The sequence below is a fragment of the Terrapene carolina genome, unplaced genomic scaffold, assembly GCF_002925995.2.
Source record: "Terrapene carolina triunguis isolate 2854851 unplaced genomic scaffold, T_m_triunguis-2.0 Scaffold227, whole genome shotgun sequence".
Lineage (NCBI taxonomy): Eukaryota > Metazoa > Chordata > Testudines > Emydidae > Terrapene > Terrapene triunguis.
In genome coordinates this window covers 783,104-799,967 of record NW_020664578.1, presented here as the reverse complement: position 1 = coordinate 799,967, position 16,864 = coordinate 783,104, and the positions used below count along the sequence as shown (strand labels likewise).

At 61.8% G+C, this 16,864-nt stretch overlaps 1 protein-coding gene across 1 annotated transcript in view; it reads left to right on the top strand.

Moving 5' to 3' along the window:
• PEAR1 (platelet endothelial aggregation receptor 1) overlaps positions 1–15,445 on the top strand; it is a 54,906-nt gene extending 39,461 nt beyond the window's left edge. Inside the window, exons 9-23 of the mRNA XM_026656303.1 lie at positions 2,358–2,570; positions 3,048–3,222; positions 3,566–3,686; positions 4,335–4,498; positions 5,133–5,235; positions 6,240–6,386; positions 7,007–7,135; positions 7,498–7,626; positions 7,711–7,839; positions 9,147–9,362; positions 9,658–9,770; positions 11,472–11,592; positions 12,142–12,204; positions 13,160–13,363; positions 13,986–15,445. Of these exons, the coding sequence (XP_026512088.1) occupies positions 2,358–2,570; positions 3,048–3,222; positions 3,566–3,686; positions 4,335–4,498; positions 5,133–5,235; positions 6,240–6,386; positions 7,007–7,135; positions 7,498–7,626; positions 7,711–7,839; positions 9,147–9,362; positions 9,658–9,770; positions 11,472–11,592; positions 12,142–12,204; positions 13,160–13,363; positions 13,986–14,146 (2,188 nt within the window). The 3' untranslated portion in view covers positions 14,147–15,445. The remainder of the gene's footprint in view (positions 1–2,357; positions 2,571–3,047; positions 3,223–3,565; positions 3,687–4,334; positions 4,499–5,132; positions 5,236–6,239; positions 6,387–7,006; positions 7,136–7,497; positions 7,627–7,710; positions 7,840–9,146; positions 9,363–9,657; positions 9,771–11,471; positions 11,593–12,141; positions 12,205–13,159; positions 13,364–13,985) is intronic.
• Positions 15,446–16,864: the final 1,419 nt, after the last annotated feature.

Here is a 16,864-nt window from a genome sequence, read left to right as displayed (position 1 = left end):
CAGTGTAGTTTATTTTAATTCCCAAACCAGAATAAGTGTTATCAGTATAAACACCTTGATGCTGATAGAACTGCGTCCATATTGGGAGTTTGTTGTACCCAGTTAACTATACGGATCTAGTTAAAGCAGCAAAGTTTCTAAGTGTAGACAAGGCCTCACCCTCACACATGCTCTGTGCTCGAATTACAGGCGAGCTCGGGGTGGGGCGGGCCCCTTCCTACGTCACTCCTGTCTGACGGCCCCCTGACTTCTCACTGCGGCTGCTTGAGGTTCAGCCTTTACCTTTCCCCCACAGCTGTGACTGCGCGCTCCCCTACATCCCTGTCCCACGCAGCCTCCCTCAGGGACACCCACGGCCTTTCAAACACACGAGTGCACCAATGCCCTTTTCCTCACACCCTTCCGTGTCAACCCACCCACGCACCGGCTCCTGGACTCGCACACTCTTGTGTTAACGTGTGTGTGTGTGTGGGGGGGGTTACAAACTGGAGTGCGTGAAATGCAGGCACTTTGCCATGGATTAAGCGCTGGACTGGGACTTAGGAGACCTGGACCCTCCTTCTCAGTTACGCCAACGCCCCTTTATGTGGCTTTGCCAATGTAAAGGGGCCTTAAAATGCGCGTCACTGAAATGTCCTCCGCTTTAAGGCTGTTTTGTCCGGCCAGAGCGGTGTAAAGGGCCTTACTGAGAATGAGGCTTCTGGCGTCTATGCCCAGCTCTGCCATGTGACTTTGGCATGTCCTCAGCCCCACCCCTCTCCCCGTGCCTCAGTTTCCCCTCCCACCCTTTGTCCTGTCTATTGAGATGGAAGCTGTGTGGGACAGGGACTGTTTCTTGCTACGTGTATATACAGTGCTTACTGCTACCGTAATGCACATAATGTAATGCACCGTATGAATAGCCACTGTTACCGTAATGCATGCATATAATACTCCAGGCAATGCGTTGACTGCCTGGCTGTGCCGATTTTTGGCTGGCTTACAGCACAGGCAGTGCCCTGCCAGCCGGGGGGAGCGCCGGTTAAACGCTGGAGTGAGGGATGATCTCCCCAGCTGTGCCGCAGGGAAGTAAATAGCAGCTGGGCCAGGGCGAGGAGGGAAATCAGTCGGCGTTTTCCACATGGAAGGGCCGCAGCCAGCGGGAGAAGGAAGTGAGGGCTTTTTCCAGCTTCTGAGAGGGTGTCGCAAACAATGGAGAGGAAAAAATAAACCCAGAATCAAACAAGAGTGACAAGCACTAAATGGATCGCTAGGAAGGGGGTTTTTGTTGGCGTTTTAAGCGAAAGAAATCGTGTGGTCTCGGGGTTGGATTAGGGGAGTGGGAATCCAGGACCCTGGGTTCTTTTCCTGGTCCCGGGAGGGGATGTGGTCTATTAGAGCAAGGGGGACTAGGAATCAGGACTCCTGGGTTCTATTCCCTGCTCAGGAAAGGAGTGGGGTCTAGTGGTCAGAGCCAGGACTCTCCCACAGACTTAACGTGTGACCCTCGGCAAAGCACTTCCGTGCCTCAGTTTCCCCATTTTAAAAATGATGATCCTTTGGCAAAGGCTTTGAGCCCCTCCGCTGAGCGGCGCTTTAGGACAGTCGTGTTGTTGTTGCCTAAACAAACAGCCAGGCCTGGCTGGCAGAACCCCATCCCAGCCCTGCTCTGCGCTCTGGGCTTGCACTGAAGGTTTCATTCACAGTCTTAGGCCTGGGGATTTTTGCACCAGTGCAAACCCCTCACGTGGACACACTGCACACGAGGAGTGTGTGCCGATGCAGCGACCCTGGTGCACGCCCCCCTGGTGCAGACATGGCCCCTGTGGGTTAAATCCAGGCGCTGAGCAATGCGACACTGACCACCCCGTGACCTCTGCAGCTGAGCTCCCCACCTGCAGCCAGCTTCCGCTCCAGGCTCTCACACCGGTTGCAGCCCCGCTGGCCCTGCCTGTCTTGCTCAGGGACCCTGGAGGTTCACTGGCCCCTTCCCAAGCTCCATTCGCTTCCCTGCTCTCTGGGCCATTCTGTGCCATCGAGATCCCCACAAGTTCCTGAGGGACTGCGGCTAAGATGGCCAGCTGCCGCCTCAAAGACTGTGCAGGGGTGTCCTCCCCGGGCGCCCCCCAGAGGCTAATAGCACCCTGCTGAGCAGCTGGCGGGAGGGTCCTCAGCATCTCCCAGGGTCTTGCATGGAATGAGTTTGGCGGCCTCAGCCTACAGGGGACACCCAGATTGAGCAGGTGAGAGATACCAGGTACAGCGACCCCTGTCTGCTCACCCCAGCGCTGACTGGCTCTCCCTCCCTTGGCGTTGGGCTTGCCCTCAGTCTGACCCTGGGGGCACGTCCTCCCCCCCCTCTGCCCGTTCCCGAACAGGTGCCAGGAGGAGTGCCCCATCGGCAAGTACGGCCAGGACTGCGGCCAGGCATGCGACTGCACCAACGGGGGCCGCTGCTTCCACATCAACGGGGCCTGCCTGTGCGAGGCCGGCTTCTACGGGCCGCGCTGCGAGGAGCGCGAGTGCCTGGACAGCCTCTACGGCTTGGCCTGCCACCTGCCCTGCCTCTGCAGCCCCCAGCACAGCCAAAGGTAGGGGCCGGGGCGGGACTCCGGCAGCCACCTGAGCGGGCCCTCGCCCCAACCGATCGTGCATGTGGGAGCCTGGCACATGCCAGCGCGTGAGGGGTTAATAGTGTACAGGGGAGGGGGGATATGGTCCCTATTTCCAGTCCTGTGGGTTTGCTGCCCTCTGCGGGGCATAAGGGGAATAACACGGCACCATCCGTCCTATGCCCCCCAGTGCTGGAATGCAGGATTCCCGTTTGCAGGAGCAGCGGGCAGGGGAATCTGGAGGGCAAAGGTCCCGGATCCAGAACATGCATGCTCTACCCAGGAGCCACTGAGTGGGCACGCACATGGGGTATCCGGCTCGGGACACCTGCAGCCCCTACCGTCCTGCTGCTCTCAGGGAAAGGGCCAGCCCCGCGGGATTGGCACAAACCCACCCCAGCTGCTCCGCGGGGGCGCTCTGATGGGCCCGTGTTTCTCTCTCCCCCCGGGGCCCAGCTGCCACCCCATGAGCGGAGAATGCACCTGCAAACCGGGCTGGGCGGGCCTGCACTGCAACGAGACCTGCCCCCACGGATACTACGGGGCCAACTGCCAGGAGCCCTGCCTCTGTCTGAACGGAGGGACGTGTGATGGGGCCACGGGGCTCTGCCACTGCGCCCCGGGGTACACGGTGAGTCTGGGGCCTAGTCTGCGGGGACACTGGGAAACAAGGCGGTTAATGTCTTGGTAATTATGGGGATTGAGAGAGGGAGCGTTGTCTAGTGGTTAGAGCAGAGGACTGGGTGTCAGGACTCCTGGGTTCTATTCCCGGCTCGAGGAGGGGAGTGGGATCTAGTGATTGGAGCAGGGATAACTTTGTGATGCTTAGGTGGTTGGCTTTGTAGCAACACAAAGTATTACAGCTACTCATCTCTGGGTGGGAGGTTTGGACCCGCCCCAGGTCAGCAGCTGGCGAGTAACTGCCCCCCCCGACTCTAACCCCCCCACCCCTCATTGTCTCCTTGCGTTTGCAGGGGGAGCATTGTTCCAGCTACTGTCCCGCCGACACCTACGGCATGAACTGCTCCATGCAGTGTGCCTGCAAGAACGCCTTCGCCTGCTCCCCCATTGATGGCGCTTGCGTCTGCAAAGAAGGTAGGGTGCAGGCGGGCGCCCTTGGGATCGCTCAGGACAGGGAGGGCACTGCCCCGGCTCCCCTCCCCGCACCCCCGGGGGGCTCTAGCTGGGATGGGGGAGCCCTTTCAAGTTCACTCGGGAAAGGTCTTGTGAATACCCCTCTCCACCCCGGCTCCCTGGGTCTGGAGTGCGGGCAGGGGCCGGCTGGAACCAGCCCGGGTTCCCCCTCCCCCGGCTCAGCTCCAGGCACGAACCCTCCGCCAGGCTCGGGGTCTGGCAGGACATCCCAGGCCACTCCTTCCACGGGCGCCCTCTCCCAGCGGGCGTGCTCCACACCCCCCCGGAGACCCCGCCGGAGCCCCGGCAGCCAGCCGCGAGCTGGGGCGCCCAGAGGTGGGTGGTGCCGGGCACCCTTGGGCTGGAGCTGTGGCTGAGCGCAGGCTCCTTCCAGGGACCCACTGAAAGCTTCGCTCCCCTCTAATACCCAGACACATCTGGCTATGGGACTGTGGTGGGACAGTATAGCCCCTATAGGGGCTATTGACTGGGCACGGCATTGCCCCCATACTGCCCTGCTTCTCCGCCCGTTGAGTTGCCTGGATTTCTCAAGCGCTTCGATTCCAACGTCCCGTCGATCCTCCCGCCAACCTCTCCGCCCCTCCGCAGGTTGGCACGGAGGGGATTGTTCCAGCCCCTGCCCCGCCGGCACCTGGGGCCCCGGGTGCAACGAGACCTGCCGGTGCGCCAATGGCGCCGCCTGCAGCCCCGTCAGCGGGGCGTGCTCCTGCGCTGCCGGCTGGTACGGCAGCAGGTGCCAGGAGCCGTGCGCGGTAAGTTCCCACCCCCCTCGGACCAGCCGCTTCCCGCGCCCGGGGGTCTCTGCGCCCTTTACGGCCGTCCCAGCTGTCATGGAAGGACCTGAGCCTGCATTCATTGATGCCCATTTCCGTGGTCTTTGCATCAAGCCCTTAGCCACCCCCCTGCCACGCACCCCCTGCAGAGCAAGGTCCAGCCAGCTGCTGGCAAGACGGGATGCCTCTAACGGTGCCCGTTCCCCACTCGGTGCCCACGCGCGAGCCGGGATCTCGGCTGACTGTGATTGTCCCACTGGACAAAATAATTACAACAATGGGCTAACAGATTGATTGGGAAAGTCGCTTGCTGGCCCAGCCTGGGAAAGGGGCTGGGTGATTTAATGGCAATGGGGAGGGGGGTTATGGATGAGACCATGTGCGTTTGTGGAGCAGGGGAGGCATGGGTTAGACCGTGGGCACTGGCGGGGCGGAGCGGGAATAGGTTAGATTGCATGCACTGGCAGGGTGGGGGTCAGACCGGGGAGGCTTGGGGCAGGGTTAGACCCATGCACCAGCAGGATGGGACCGGGAAGGGTTCTGGGTTAAAATCACCCACCCCAATCCCATCCCAGTGCCACTGACTCCGGTTGCATCCCCCTCTCGCTAACAGAACGGTGCCTACGGGCCCGGCTGCAGCAGTCAGTGTGACTGCAGCCACGCGGACGGCTGCTCCCCCGTCACGGGACAGTGCCACTGCCGGCCGGGATGGACAGGTGAGGGGGCCAGGTGGGAGGCAGGGATCTGGGGAGGGGACGGGAGGACTCTGTCTCTGGCCATGATGGCATCCAGGGAGTCCCTTGGCATCTCCGCCAGCTCAATGCATAGCTCTTATGGGCATGGCTAGATCAGGGACAGAAGGGGGTGGTACTCTTCCAGGCTCCACCCACAACATAAGCTCCTCCCACAGGACTTGACTTGCTTGCATGAGGCACAGCTCACAGTGAATTGTGCAGAGGTCCAGAATATATGGGCATGAGGTCTCCGGGCGGTCTGAGCTCCGTTTCTCCTCTGGGGCGTGGCTGGACCCAGCGGGTACCCCCTGGGCCAAGGGCCAAATGAAGTGATGGTGCTTGTCCAAACGCCACCCACGCATGGCACCAAAGAGAGCCAGACTGGCTCCTGCTCCGGTCTTAGCAAAGCGCCCGGCAATAACTCCGCCCTGAGGGGAAGGAGGGCGGTTCACACCTCTCCGAGCCGTCGTCCCGGTCTCCCTGCAGGTTACCCTCGGCTCAGGTTCGCGAGGTTTCCAGATGGCAGGGACCTGTGGCCCAGCGAGAATTCGGGCAGGCTTTGGGGGAATAGCAGCACCCCAGCCGTGCCAGCCGGTGCCTGCTGACGGGCCGGCCAGTTCGAGTTAAGAACCTCCCCTCACTGGAGCGAAGGGCTCGTGTGTGTGGACGAGACTCGAGTCGGAGTTAGAAGGAGCTAACTGGAGTCTGAGTGATGGGAGCGCAGCTTCGAAGAGGGCTGTTTCTGGGTCGGCGCTGGGCTGGGAGACCGTAGGGCCTGCAGGGAGCTGTGTGGTGACTCAGTTTCCCCATCTGTCGAGTGTGGACAGTGACGCTGGCATCCCTGACAGCTTGGGATGCGAGAGGTTTTATTTCTCCACGCAAGGGACTGGGTTGGCGCTGGGACCTGTTTGCCACCCCCCCCCAGCTGCGTGGTGAGGAGGAGTCCCCACTAAGAGAACACCCTGGTCCTTTTCTTGCCACCCCAGGGCCCCGCTGCAGCCTGGTCTGTGACGACGGCTTCTGGGGGCGGAACTGCAGCCAGCCCTGCGCCTGCAAGAACGGAGCCGCCTGCTCCTCAGAGGACGGGAGCTGCAGCTGCGCGCCCGGGTACCGCGGCCCCGCCTGCCAGCGCCGTAAGTGCCATGCCAACGGAGCCAGCGGTCTGGGTGAGGGGGTCCTACTCCTGCATTGCCCAGCCCTGGGGGGAGCTGGCCTGTCCCGGCTCCGTCCAGTGCCGGAGCAGAGCAAAGTCCGTCGCACAAAGCCCACGTGTGACCAGCCCACGAGATGGGACTGGCATCGTCCTTTCGAGCCTGCCCCCCACCTAGGGCTGGTTTGGGTGCAGCGGGCACGGTCAGAGGCCACTGTACGGGCATCCCAGGAGCCGGCCAGGTTCAGGGAGATGGATACGTGGAGGGGGCAAACCCCCATCCCTGCTCCCCTGAGGGACTGAGAAATCCACATGGGAACACAGCAGCCCGTGTGTCCCTGTGACCTGTCCCCTCTAGGGGGTAACAAGGAGCTCTGTCTCCATGGGCCCGTTTGGGCCTCTCTGCTCAGGCTGCTGCCCACGAATGGGGTCGGTCGGCACCGATTTGTGGCGGTGACTTTGCCTGGTCCCCGTCAGGATCTGGGCTGAGACCCAGCAAACTCGCTTCACACGAGCAGCCGTCCGACGGGGTCAGGTTAGGGCTGGTACGTGACTCGCCCCCACCCTCCGCACCCCTTTCCATTTCTTCTTCCCTTGCCACAGCCTGCCAGCCCGGGCGTTACGGCAAGAAGTGCGCGATGCCCTGCCGATGCTCCAACCACTCCACCTGCCACCACGTGGACGGCTCCTGCGACTGCTTCCCCGGGTGGACGGGCAGCGACTGCTCACAGCGTGAGTCACATCCACTGCCGGGGGGCGTCCCAACTCACGGGCAGCACGGGTCAACGGGGAATAAGTTGCGGAGGGGTAGGCACTTGTAGGGGTTATAAGGAATCTGGGTACAACAGGGTCCCCGGGACTATGATCTGGGGGGCCTGGAGGCTCTGTCAGCCCCACAAACGCAGGCCTCTGCCATTTGAGCTAAAGGAGATCTCCTTCAGCCGGTAGCAGAAGTAGGACTCGTATCCTCTCTGTGGGCAGCCACCAGGGGGCGATGGGGTCTCACGCACATAGACTCGGTAGCTCATCGGGGAAGAGCAGCTTCCAGAGCCGGGTGCGTAGTGGGACTGACAGACGTCTCCTCTCCTCCACAGCCTGCCCGCCCGGCACGTGGGGAGAGGCCTGTGGCCGGACCTGCCAGTGCCCAAACGGAGGCCGATGCAGCACCGTGGATGGGACCTGCTCTTGTCCGGCCGGCTTGACCGGCAGACACTGCTCGGAAGGTACGGGCTGTGCCGGGCGGGGCCCTGGGCATCACACGTCTCCTTCCCCATGCAGACCTCACCCACTTGCTTTCTTCTCTGTAGGCTGCCCCCTGGGGAGCTACGGGGAGAACTGTGCCCAGGCATGCCAGTGCCAGAACGAAGCTCAGTGCGACCCGGCGACCGGGAGATGTCTGTGCTCCTCCGGGTACACCGGCGCCCACTGCGAAACCAGTAAGCCGGGAACGCCCCGGGGAAGGCACAGGGCTGCATGACGGCTCCGAGACCACATTGGGAAGCCACTTGCAGCGCCCACTGCTGGCAGAGGGGCACATCACACCCACACAGGACTTCTGGGCGGGTCTTGAGGGAAGCTGATTGACAAGTTTTTGACAAAAAACGGGTTTTGGGGTTAAAACAGAAATTTCCCCGGGGCATGTCTGATTTTGGTTACATTTTCCGGGTTTTCATTGGACAAACAGAAATCTGGAAAAAAAATTGGGTTTTTGGCAACTGAACTCCCCCGAAAATGTTAGCCAAAAACCCGAATATTTTCCACTTTGTTTCTGACCGTTGACAGTCAAAAAATATATAACTTTTCAGCCACAGCGTTTTGGGGTTTTCAGGTTTTGGATGAAAAGCCGGAAACTTGGAAGAAAAATTTTGACCCCAACATTTTGCTTGTTTGTCGTTCACCAAAACGTTTTGCTGGAACACAAATGATTTCCCAGCCAGCTCTAATATTGGGTTATACGGACCATCGGTCTCCTCCAGCAGTCAGGAGGTGGGATGCGGAGCTGTATGGCTCCAAGCCGCTCCCTGGGACTGGCCTTCCCCTGCCTCCCAGCCCCCTTCACCCCACGGATTCTAACCTGGGCCCTTGTGCCCCCCTGGCAGAGTGTCCCCCTGGCACCTTTGGACCCAGCTGTCTCCAGGTCTGCGAGTGCCTCCACAACTCCACCTGCCACCACGTGATGGGGAGCCAGCGGCGGCTCCAGACACCAGCGCACCAAGCGCATGCCTGGGGCGGCAAGCCGCGTGGGGTAGCCTGCTGGTCGCCATGAGGGCGGCAGTCAGGGAGCCTTCGGCGGCGCGCCTGTGGGAGGTCCGCCGGTCCCGCGGTTTCAGCGGCAATTCGGCGGCGGGTACGCGGAAGGTGTGGGACTGGCGGACCTCCCGCAGGCATGCCGCCGAATCCGCGTTACCAGCGGACCTCACGCAGGCATGCCATCGAAAGCTGGGAGCGAGGACTCCTGGGTTCTGGCCCCAGCTCTGAGGGGAGGGGGGCCTAGAGGGTTAGAGCGGGGGAAGCAGGGAGCCAGGACTCCTGGGTTCTGTCCCCAGCTCCGGGAGGGGAGCAGGGTCTAGTGGTTAGGGGGGGGGGGGAGGCAGGGAGCCAGGACTCCTGTGTTCTGTCCCTAGCTCCGGGAGGGGAGCGGGGTCTAGTGGTTAGAGCAGGGGTGCAGGGGCAGGAAGCCAGGACTCCTGGGTTCTGTCCCCAGCTCTGGGCAGAAGGTCTAATGATTCCTCCGGACGTGCAGGGAGCCCCGAGCACCCCTTCACCATGGTGCCAGCTGTGCCGATGGGGTACAGCTCCCTGGGGGCGATCATTGGCATCATCGTCCTGGTGATCCTGCTCGTGGTGCTGCTGGTGTTTTTCCTGTGCTACCGGCACTGGCAGAAGGGCAAAGAGAACAGACACCTGGCCGTGGCCTACACCACGGGGCGGACGGACAGCTCGGAGTACGCGGTGCCAGGTGAGGGCGCGGCGCGCTCAGTACGGGGGGGCTCTGCTCTCCAAGTCGCCCCCCTGCTCCCGTTAGCATGGCACCTCCTAGGACACTGAGCTCAGCAAGCCCGGCAGAGTCCCCCACCCCACTCTCGGGAAAGTCTGATCCCAGCCACCCTAGGCTTAGCGTGGGGAATCCAGCCGGAGCCCGGCCCAGGGTGGGGGAGAGGCACATGGCATGCGCAGCCCCTGGGGACAGCTAGGGGACAGGACTCCCAGGGACTTTGGCCTAACTCTGTCTGTCCCTTTCTCTGTCTGACCAGACGTCCCACCCAGCCACACCCACTACTACTCCAATCCGAGCTACCACACCCTGTCGCGGTGCGTGCCGGCCTCCCCCGCCCCCAACAGCCAGGACAGGGCGAGCTCCCTCAAGGTAAGCCCCAGCCCTCGGGGGCGACACTGCTCCGGGGAAGTTCCCAGCCTTTCCGTTCGCCGGAGCCTCGAGGCACGGAGCCCCCTTGGGGACGGGCAGAGAGGAGACAGCTTGTCTGTAGCGTCTCTCCGGGGCTGGGCTGAGAATTTGCTGCAGAAATAGTTGGGGTTGTGCGGAATTGAGGTGCCCCTGCACCCCCAGAACGTGGAGGGGAGCTAACCTGGTATTGGCTCTGCTCGGTAACAGCACAGCAGCCACCATCAGAAATCTGCCCTGGGGAGGACTTGAACCCCCCTCCTCAGTTCAAGGCCTGCTAGTCATGCCTCTAAGCCAGGGGTGGGCAAACTACGGCCCGGGGGCTGCATCTGGCCCTTCAGATGTTTGAATCCGGTGCTCGAGCTCCTGCTGGGGAGCGGGGTCGGGGGCATGCCCCGCTCCCCGCGTGCTGTGGCTCCACACAGCTCCCGGAAGCAGCGGCCTGTCCCCCCTCTGGCTCCCATGTGTAGGGGCAGCCAGGGGGTTCCACACGCTGCCCCCATCCCAAGCGCGGCCCCCACAGTTCCCATTGGCCAGGAACCGTGGTCAGTGGGAGCTGCGGGGCCAGCATGCGGACGGGGCAGCGTGCAGAGCCGTCTGGCCGCGCCTCCACGTAGGAGCTGGAGGGGAGACATGGCCCTGCTTCCAGGAGCTGCTTGAGGTAAGCGTTGTCCAGAGCCTGCACCTCTGACCCCGCTCCTACACCCCAACCCCCTGCCCCAGCCCTGATCCCCCTCCTGCCCTCCGAACCCCTCGGTCCAACCAGCACCCCCAACCCCTCATCTCCAGCCCCACCCCGGAGCCTGCACCCCCAGCCAGAGCCTGCACCCCTTCCTGCTCTCCAACCCCATGTCCCAGCCCCGAGCCCCCAACCGCACCCTGAACGTCTCATTTCTGGCCCCACCCCAGAGCCCTCACCCCCTCTGATGCCCCAACCCCCAGTTTCGTGAGCATTCATGGCCCGCCATACAATTTCCATACCCAGATGTGGCCCTCGGGCCAAAACGTTTGCCCACTCCTGCGCTAAGCCATCAGGTCGGTTGTCCCCCAGCAGCACCCCGGATGCTGGGCGCCCCCAGTCTGTGCAAATCACTTTTTCTGGCCTGGGTTTCCCAGCCTGTGCTGGTTCAGAGAGCCAGACAGCCCCTCTAGTAACGTCGGAACCGTCTCTTCCCCAGCACAGAGCCGGGTGCTGGGCCCGAGCTGAGGGCCCATCCGGTCGTCTAAGCACAGTTCGGCGCAGACCAGTCCTGGAGCCTGAACCCCAGGGGTGTCCAAACAGCTAAGGGATGAGAACAGGCACAATGTGGAGACCATCCCTTTTATTCTGGGTGCTGTATCTCTGGAACCCGTGGGCCAAATGACCCCAAATTTGCCCCACTCACCCCACCCCAGGACGCCATGAGGCACAGCAGTTTTTGGGGCAATCTGAATTTGCTCGTGGATTTTAGAGCGCTTCAAAACATCCGCTCTTAATGCGGGCGCTTGTCTCAAGCTGAACTCGAGTTTGGCAAGGGCCACTCCAGAAGGAAGGGGTTCTTCATGGACACCGTGAGACCCTGTGGTTCCCAAAATCCTGGCCTGGCAAAGGGGCCAGTCCGAGCAGGACCCCGTGGGCAGGGGGCGGTAGGTCACTGCTGATTCCACCCCTTATTTCGGCCACAGGTGCCCTGCAACCAGCACTTCTCCAACATAAAGAACGTGGCCTACGGGCCGGACTGTAATGCCTCGCTGCCTGCCGACTGGAAGCACCACGGGGTGCCGGCGCTGAAGCCACGCGAGCGGGGTAAGGGGGGAGCTGGGCGTGGCGCTCAGCTGGGATATGCTGGGCAGGGCCGGGCTTTAGGAGCCGGTGTGGGGAGAAGAAGTGGGGTCTAGGGGTCAGAACAGGGTAGGGTGATGAGTTCTACTCCCAGTGCTGGAAGGTGAGTGGGGTTAGGAGCTGGAGATGGGGGAGCGCAGGACTCCTGGGTCCATGTCAGCTCAAACTGCCGGTCTTGGTCGGCATCCTATACATTTCATCCCCCAACAAGGGCAAAACTGCCCCCCTGCCCCCACCCCGAAGCTGGTGGGAAGAAAAGCAGCCGGGGCCCTGGGGAGGCCTTCCCTGGATGCTGCGTGGGGAGACCCTTCCCTGGACGGGAGCTGCCTGTTTCTAGTCACCGTCCCCATGTCTCACCGACCTCCCCCCATCTCTGCTGCGGGGACGACACAGACCCCAGCCTCGTGAAGGGACCCCCCTTGTGGCTAAAGGAGGCCCCACGGGCTGGGGGGCCAGAGGGAACCACAGGGTCTGTCTGTGTCCAGCAGCCTCAGGGTCTCCTTCCGTTTGCAGGGGGCGGCCCCATGGACCGCAGCTACAGCTACAGCAACAGCCTGGGGAGGTACTACAGCAATGGTGAGCACAGCGCCCCCCGGCGCACGGGCGGGGGGTGATGGGTCCCGCGGTCGTCTCCCCCAGACGCTCTCGGCTCAGGCCGATGGCCTCGTTTTCCTGGGCTGGGGTCTGGGAGGAGCGGGAGGGGGAGGAGTCGCACTTACTGCAGCACTGACCCCCCCATGTCGCAGTGCGGCACTAGGGGGCGCTGTGCTGCAGGGGGTGGGGCGGGGGGCTCAGGAGGGGGCGCTCTCCCCTCGCACTCAGGGCTGACCCCATGTCGCAGTGCGGCACTAGGGGGCGCTGTGCTGCAGGGTGTGGGGCGGGGGGCTCAGGAGGGGCCGCTCTCCCCTTGCACTCAGGGCTGACCCCATATCCCAGTGCGGCACTAGGGGGCGCTGTGCTGCAGGGTGTGGGGCGGGGGCCTCAGGAGGGGGCGCTCTCCCCTCGCACTCAGGGCTGACCCCATATCCCAGTGCGGCACTAGGGGGCGCTGTGCTGCAGGGTGTGGGGCGGGGGGCTCAGGAGGGGGTGCTCTCCCCTTGCACTCAGGGCTCACCCCATATCCCAGTGTGGCATTAGGGGGCGCTGCGGGAGTGGGGTGGGGGGCTCAGCAGGGCGCGAGGAGGCTGGGCTGGCTTTGGAGAAGCCCTGCATATCCCCAGAGCAGCTCCAGCCTGGACAAGCTCACTCCCCTCCCTGCACACGCTGCCCGTGGGCCTCTGTCCTGCCCTGGTGGGACCCCCTGGGGGCAAGAGGGGAGCTCGGTGTGCAGGGCCCCATCCAGCCCTAGGTCTCTTTGCTGAGGCCGCCAACGAGGGGCCCAGTTAGCGCTGATTGCGGCCCATGTGCCTGGAGCTAGACAGACCCAGCAAACTCATCTCCTCCCAGCTAAACCGGCGTCCCAGCCCCCCGGCTTCTCCCCATTCCTGTATTCACCCACCCTCCCTTTGCCCTCCTTCCGCCCACCCTCCAGACTACATCAAGGAGGAGGCCCTGCGCGCCAGCAACAGCTCGCTGAACAGCGAGAACCCCTACGCCACCATCAAGGACCTGCCCGAGCTCATGGCCAAGCCCTCGGAGGGCAGCTACATGGAGATGAAATCCCCCGCAAAGCGAGAAATGTCCTACGCCGAGATCGGGCTCTTCGAGGAGCCAGCCGCCGGCTCCAGGGCAGAAGGTAGCGTTCGGCACCGCGACGGGCTGCGGGACCCCTCCAGTCCCGTTCACTTCGCAGCGATGCCAGAGCCTGAATGGCACATGGGGGCGGGCGTGACATGCCACTTGGGGGCGCTTGTCCACTGCCGGGCTTTTGCATTTCAGAGGCTACCCCCACTGAGATCGGGGCCCACTGGTGCTGGGCGCTGCACATACCCCGACCAAAATCGGGGCTTCCTCGTGCAGGCACTGCACCGACACCGAATGAGTTCAGGGCCCCCTCTGCACACACCCCGACTGAAATCATGGCCCCCTCATACCGGGTGCTGCATGCGCCCTGACGGAGTTCAGGGCTCCCTCGTGCCAGGCGCTGCACATACCCCGACTGAGATCGGGGCCACATTGTGCCGGATCAAGATCAGGGCCCCGTTGTGCCGGGCGCTGCACAAGCACACACAAAGTGAGAGGTGGTCCCTGCCCCAAAGAGCTCACAGTTGAAAATAGCTGCAGCATGGGAGAAAGGAAGGGTCCTTAACCCCATTTTACAGACTGATCTCCCAAGTTCTTAACCACAAGCCCATCCTGAGACACTTTCACAGGTGCCTTCGGTAATGCCCTTGTCTTTCCTCTTCTCCTCCCTCTAGAGAGTTGCCCCCCGGGGGCAGAAGGTGTGTCTCCAGCAGCCCCCAGCATCCCCCCCAACCACTACGACTCCCCCAAGAACAGCCACATCCCCAGTCACTACGACATGCCACCTGTCCGGCACTACCCCCCATCCCCGCCACTCCGGAGGCAGGACCGGTGAGGAGCCACGGGGCGCTGTCTCTGTCCGTCCGTCCATCCTCCCCCTCCTGTCTCTGTCGGCACTTCCCAGGGGAAGGTGGAGGACTGGCTCCGAAGCCCAGCGGGAGGAGAGCCGTGGCGGGACCGTGGATGGCCATTTACCGGCACCCTCCTGGATTCACCCGGAGCCTCTTTGTCTTTGCTTGTACAATGCAACAGCCGCTAAGGACTATGGAAGGGGGGGAGTCGGACCCCTTGCCCCAGCCGCTTGGGGTTGAATACAGCTCATCACCTTCCCCCAGGCAAGGGTTCAAAGTCTGAGACGTTCACCTCCGGATCCTGAGCCTCCCGCATGCAGCAGGGATGTGGATCGTGGTGGGGTGGTGTGGCCTCAGCTTGCCCCATGTTCGCCCCCCCCATCGGTGTTTGTCTTCAGGGTGGGGTCCCCAGTCAAGCTATGGGCAGGTGTGTTCTGCCCCCAGGGCACGGCTTCGCACTGAGGGGAGCCCTGATCCGGAGGAGAAACCTGACGTGAACGGGACACCTCGGTGCTGGGGCGCAGAACGCCAGGTGTTCCTGTGAGCCCCCCGAAAGGGACTGATAACCCAGCAGGGCAGCTGCAGACGCTGGACCGCTGCGCCCTGCTGACACAGACTAAACACCCCAAAACTGGCCCCACTGCAGCCCCAGGAGAGGCATGGCTGGGAAGTGAGAGGCCACCGAATTCGGCTCCCAATCCGGATTCCAGCCTGTGGAGGGGGACTGGATCTGGGCTTTTGGCTCGGCCTTGATTTGCATCTAGACTCAGCTTCCGAACGCCTGCCTGATTTCACCCGGCCCCCAGCCCCGCTGGAGATGGGCCGTAGAGGACGTTTGCGCTGTTAGGGGAAGTTGGTAGCTCTGAACCCAAACTTCCCCCCCCATTCAACCCCCACCGGCGGTCCCACCACTGTGAAGCTGCTGAGGGTTCAAAGCCCCCCTTCCCATCACAGCATACACCCCCCACACACACACCTTGTGCAATATACCGGCCTAATGGGTGTGAGTGTGTCTCCCCCTAGAGGCCAGCCCCAGCAACTGTAACAGCCTGCTACTTAACTTACCTGCAGCAATGGGAACGCCTCCTTGGCTCAGGTGAGAGAGGCCAGGGCTAGCGTCTCTCTGCACATGGTCTTGGATTATGACACCTCCAGGGGGAACAGACTAGCCCAGCAGGCTGAGCTTGGCCTAAGGGACATAGCTGGGTTTCCTTCCCTTTCTGCTCCGGGGAGAGCTGGGATCTGTAGAGGTCGATACAGCTCCAATGTGCATGTAAATAAAGATGTTTGTGTTGTTTTTAACTATGCAGCTGTCTAGTTTTTGGCTCAGCCTCCACCCAGCTGCTGGCATCACCCCACAGGCTTATGGTCAGGGTTCGGCTATGAGATTAAACAGGGCTTGGGATGAGCAAAGACACTGGCCTCCCAAATGTCACCCTTTGGCGAGGAGGGGATGCTCTTGCATGGGCTGGGGGGTTCCAGTAACAACTCGAGCCCCCAACCAAAAGAGGGGACCCGTTGCGCTAGGCGCTGTACGTACAGACTGAGAGACAGCCCCTGCCTCAAAGAGCTGACACTCCAAATAGACAAAGAAAAGATTAACAGAGGGTCCTGTGGCACCTTTAAGACTAACAGAAGTATTGGAGCATAAGCATTCGTGGGTGAATGCCCACTTCATCAGACGCAAGACTGTTAAAAAGAAAAGATTGTTATCCCCATTGTTCAAATGGGGAAACTGAGGCACTGAGCGGCGAAGTGGCTTACCATGGGTCACACACCCCAGGAATAGCACCCAGATCACCTGAGTCCCCATACAGTGCCTTAACCACAAGCCCATCCTGGGAACATAGGGAAACCACCGTGCTCAGCGGGAGAGGTAGGACATACATTTTTCATTGTGGTGACATCATTGCCTCCAAACCCTGCATTAAGAACAATACTGATCTTTAAAGTGGTAAAAGGGAGACAGTCTCGCCCAGCAGGTAGAGCACAGAACCAGGACTCCTGGGGTCTACTCGATCTGTGCCTTTGGCTGGCTCTCTTCAGGTCTCTGGGCCTCAGTTCCCCCACCTGTAAAATGGTGCTAATGGTGATGCTGATTGCGAGACATGAAGGGAATTGTCCCAGATCACCCCTGCAGTTGCAATCCATGCTGTAAGCCTCTCTGGATTTCTTACTAGCTGTGTGTGTGTGTGTGGGCAATTAAACCTGACTAGAAAATGGGATGAAATTTACCCTTTTCTCTTTCCATAGGAGGCCAGAACACCTCTGCCATGTCGTGCCTCACCCTGCACCCACCTCGCACTGAGTGTTACACACACTGATACTTTCCACACACAGGGAGCATTGCACACTGAATTTCCCACACGCAGGACATCTCTGGCGCCAACAGAGCCAGGCAGTGGCTTGATAAGACGGGTGGGCAGTAGACCAAAGCCATCTTTAAACCCCGGCTGGCCTGTTCAGCGGTGCCTGGTCTGCAGGGGCTGGATCCCAGTCTCAAAGGGGCGTGGTGTGCATGGGGCACCCTGATGTCCACAGTGTGTGTGTGGGGGGGTCCTGTTTCCAGGGGGGTGGGATAACCCGGGGTGGGCCCACAGCGCCGACTGCTGCAGGGCCGAGACCCCGGCCGGACGTCACATACACACGGGGGTTTCCATGGTGATGCTGACCCCACTTTTAAGGGTGACAGGACCCCCCCC